Genomic DNA, 4,747 nt, shown 5'->3' on the forward strand with positions numbered 1-4,747 from the left:
CTCACAAAATTCGCGTCAATAAAATAGAATTACTAACTTGAATGCGTGAATAATGCACATGGTTTTTTTTTTATGGGTAAATTTATTATTTGCAGGTTGCACCAACACGCTTGATTTTGAGGTTTTAGACCTTAAATTTTATAATCCTTAACAATGCAATCAAATTAATAACAGACGTCAATCTTTTTTTTGTCGCTAGCATAACATTTTTCTCTCTTCAATTCGACTCCTGGCTTCAGATCAGAGCAAATTATATATATTTGTTATTTTCGTATAGGAACTTGCGATGAAAATTTTTGCATAATTTTGCTTTCGTTTTCCTTTTTCCTTTTACTAGAGGAAACTTTACGAATATCCAATATATGTATATGATGTTACATTATATAAGCATCATGTATTACCCAACACTATAAAAAGAATAAAAAAAAATCACATAATGCTTAAGCAATTTGCTCACCTTTCGGAGGTCAATAACAACTTGCAAGCCAGAAGGACTTATCTATGTCTGATTATAATGCCGCAGCTTAGCAGATTTCTATGATTGGAATTTGATATAAAGGAAAAATAAAACAAGAAGAAGAAATCCGTGACTCCAACAAAACTTTTTTTTCTGTTCTTCAGCCACAAAATCCAGAAAAATAGTATTTAAACACATGATTTTAATTTTATTATAATATTTTTTACTCACAAAAAATTTATATTTTAAAAATTAAAATCAAAATTTTTACTTTAAACTTTAATTTAAACTCATAAATTAAATAGACAAAGAGTGTGAGCTCAGCCGCTATTAAAATATTGCTATAACTGCTTTTTGCCACGTGGAAAATTAGGATAAAAAGATATACACAACAATTAAGGGAAAACCACTTTTAGTCAAAGCCTATTATATATATAGCATTCTTGAGGAGCGAATGAGAACCGTTGGATTCTGACATGGTCAATCATTGTAGTCAACACTGTAGTGGCGATCTCCAATCAAGCTTTTCCTCAGGGTAATGTTTCTGTACTTCGTTAGGAGCAATGAAACAGTCTAAGGAGAGTCCAGGGACGTTGAATGCAACATCATCAATGGTCCAAGTCTCTTCCATCCGCGTGATTGCGGGGCCTGATTTTAGATTATCCCCGAACCGTGTGATGACCACGTTTGTCTGACCAGTGTGTGCGATCATCACGCCCTCCACCGCCCGATAATCATCGATCTTCGTTGACATCGTGGTTTCCCAATAGGTGGGGTAGGTCCCGGGGGATTGGATCCGAGTCAGGTAAGAATCCTCCAAATAGACAAGTAGGCCACTCCTTTGGCTAAAGTAACCAAATATCACATGCTTGATCATCTCAGCCGTGCTATCACTACGCTCGGCCAGGTCCGTCTGATCAGCTGACAATTTTAACATGAAACAATCAATGCCCGAGATTTGCTTTTCGCCAACATACTGAGCCGGGGAAAATACAGCCGATACTGCCAAGGGGTCCAATCCCTGCACATATAATTGCAATATATTACCATTTGCTAATGAAACAACAGACATGGACTAAATAGTAAATCCGTACCTGACTCTAGTGTCAATTGCGTAAAATAGGGGCAAAAAGCAAATTAAAAAATGAAACCCAAATTAAAAAAAAAAAAAAAAAGATCTAATACAAGGTAAAGACAAGACTCACTAGTAGATAATTGCCATTCTTGTTGAAGAAGAGCAATCATATACAAATTTGGTATGACACTAATTCCCATAAAGGACAATTGAATCCAATTTGGGATATGAAAACCATAAACTAGTTTGTAGGATTGGTCTCAATATTATTTAGATGGACCACTGTGCATTCATGCTAGCTCTTAAAGATCAATTCATCTAGCAACCCCCAACTGTCCAATTTCTATTGAAAGAAAAGGAAAACTGTATTTTTTCTATGGAAAAAAAAAAAAAATCTCTAGTGAATTTGTTAGACATTATCATGTGATTGAAGAATATAAAACAATAAGGTCTCTGCAGAAAGTGCACATCTTAAGACAACTATGGATGTGACACTCAATTATTATGTGTGTTTCCAGCTTTTGGTGATAGATATTGTTACTCATCTTTGTTGAATATAACACAAGGTGAAAATGAGAGGTTGATAAGACAACTCATCCTAATGATGTTGCAGTTATGTACAGGCAGTAGGTAAATATTTGTTTAATTAATTAATTAAGAGATAAACTTATTTTAGTACTCTTTGTTATGGCAAAACATCTTACCGGTGCTTTGTATTTTTAATAGTATTAAAACAGTACCTTGACTTTGAAAGAAACAATCTTTCAGTACTTTAAAAATGATTTTTAAGACATAAAATGTCCATTATATCCTTTTCATTAATTAACAACAAACTAATCATTTTTATGAAAATACTTTAAAACATTAAAAAATTAAAATAAGTTAAAATATTTACATAAAATATTTTTGAAGTTATTATTTTCATTTAATTAATAAAATGGCAGTTTGGTTCTATTTTAGGGTACTGAAATAATGTTTTTTAAAAAGTGAAAATACCGTTTTAATATTATTAAAAACACATATAGTACAAGCAAGATATTTCACTATAATAGAAGATGCAAAAATAATTTTATTCTATTAATTAATTAAAATTGCTTATTTGGCACATATTACTATAACAGAAGATGCCAAAATAATTTTATTCTATTAATTAATTAAAATTGCTTATTTGGCACATATATTCGCTAAACTTTTCCTGAATATTGAGTTATTTCTCAAACTTTTAATTATAAAAATTGATCCTGAATATAACATTAACTAACCTCGTACATATTACTTGAAAGAGGATACTAAATTTCGAACGGCGAACGGATCAATAAAAATCATGTCATGTGCATGAAGGTGTTTTCTTTCAAATTTAAATATGATCGTTAAATTTTGGGGTACACAACAACTATTGATTTAGGAGGTAATTTACAAAATTAAAAAATTGTTAAGGCAATTTGTCAATTTAGTCAAAGTTCAGAGGGTAAAAGCACAAAAACGCCCTTTTCTTTTCTTTCTGTTATCGACTTACAATTGTGAATTACGATAATGTAAACTGAATTGAGTACCCTCTATATATAATCAGAAATCTCTCTTGTGTTTTGGAAAAGTTTTAAGGAATTTTGGCTTTTGTTAATTTGTATTAGTTAAGAACTAAAAGTTTCAGCGTGTTAAATCGGAGATGGTGAAACTTTGGAAGGATTATAAATTCACGCAACGTGCCACATGCATAGTGTACCTAACAAGTTGATGAATTCAAACCCTGCAATAAGGCTATGAAAGATATATCCCACCAAAATTTTCACCAACAATCCTAAAGACTATACAGTTTTTGGCAAATTCAAACAATAAGGAAAGACAAAATAATAACAACAACAATAATAATAAAATATACAAGAATTATTTTAAGTCCGGCACCCAAATCAGTACGACAAATGTAACTTTTTCTATATTTTTGTGTACTATCGTTCGTTCGTATGTGTAATATTTAATTTGTTTAAGTTTAACATTCAGGAAATGTGATCCAACATATGTAACATAAAAATGTCACATTTAGTAAATTAAGGGTTACACACATACGAGCAGTGTTACATGTAAATAGAAAAAAGTTATATTTACCAAACTGTGCAGATGCCAGACTTAAAACTTTACCAAAAATATAACACACGTAATGGATGAAACAAAAATACAAAAAAGACAAACACTTATTGCAGTCAATTCTAACTTTCTATATTGGTCCCCCTTACACAATTTCCTGGCCCTATATATTTCTTCTAGGAGCAAGTGTATCAGTAATAAGATAGCTACACATATTTATATGCCAATAATATGTTGGTGATAAGATCACTATTTGTGTAGAAATGTAACATCATATAGTAGTAGGACATACACTAGATGTGTGTATTTTTATCATCTTTGGCAATGTACAGGTAATGTATAATTTTCTCTCTTAGACCTATTTGGTCAAATCAAGAACCATATTGCTTAGCCTAACAACAATGAAAAGTATCACCTAAAACTGACGACAATTAGAATATGTTATGAGGTAGGTAAAATGCAAGTTCATTTGGCACAACATCCATAATGTTAGTAAATGACAAAATTCAAAATATGTTGTTTCTTTTTTTTTTTTTTTTTTTTGGTTGGCAAATTCAATATTCTATAACACGTTGAAAAACTTGCCTGAAGAGCTCGCCGGAGAGGGCGAACGCCACCTTTCGCGGCGTGTGCACTAAGCCATGGCGTGTGCCGCCAAGCGACATTGCCATCGCTCCCCGCAATGACCTTGTGCCCGCCCACCACCAGCTCAATCAGCCACATGTTGGGAACCATCTGCCACATTACAAAGCACCCCTTTTGGCAAACTGTACTGCTGGCAGCCCCGGCTGCCGAGACCCCGGCAGAGCCGAGGTCGTGATCCCCCATCGCCATCGTCACTTTTCCAGTGGCAAATATATTCTTCACCGGACCTTCTAGTTTCCGGCAACCGGTGGCCGCCGTAAAGTGTTGTATTATGTATTGTGCTGAGGAGGACACCTGTTTATTTAGGTAATTGGTTAGACTTAGAGAGAAAAATAAATACTACATTTTAGTCTTTATTAGTGGTTAAATTTTTCTTTATTATTATTATTATTATTATTACGATGAATGGAAAAAAAAAAAAAAAAAAAAAAAAAAAAAAAAAAAAAAACCAAAAAAAATAAAATTGGTGAAAAAAAAAAAAGGGGGTG

At 32.6% G+C, this 4,747-nt stretch overlaps 1 protein-coding gene across 1 annotated transcript in view; it reads right to left on the reverse strand.

Annotated features, from left to right (window-relative positions):
- Positions 1-784: 784 nt before the first annotated feature.
- Positions 785-4,747, reverse strand: part of LOC21397201 — a 6,052-nt gene continuing 2,089 nt past the window's right edge. The window contains exons 2-3 of the mRNA XM_024165834.1: positions 4,200-4,553; positions 785-1,478 (exon numbers count right to left, since the gene is read on the reverse strand). Of these exons, the coding sequence (XP_024021602.1) occupies positions 951-1,478; positions 4,200-4,553 (882 nt within the window). The 3' untranslated portion in view covers positions 785-950. The remainder of the gene's footprint in view (positions 1,479-4,199; positions 4,554-4,747) is intronic.

This window comes from Morus notabilis, unplaced genomic scaffold (genome assembly GCF_000414095.1).
Source record: "Morus notabilis unplaced genomic scaffold, ASM41409v2 Scaffold353, whole genome shotgun sequence".
In the NCBI taxonomy this organism is placed as follows: Eukaryota; Viridiplantae; Streptophyta; class Magnoliopsida; order Rosales; family Moraceae; genus Morus; species Morus notabilis.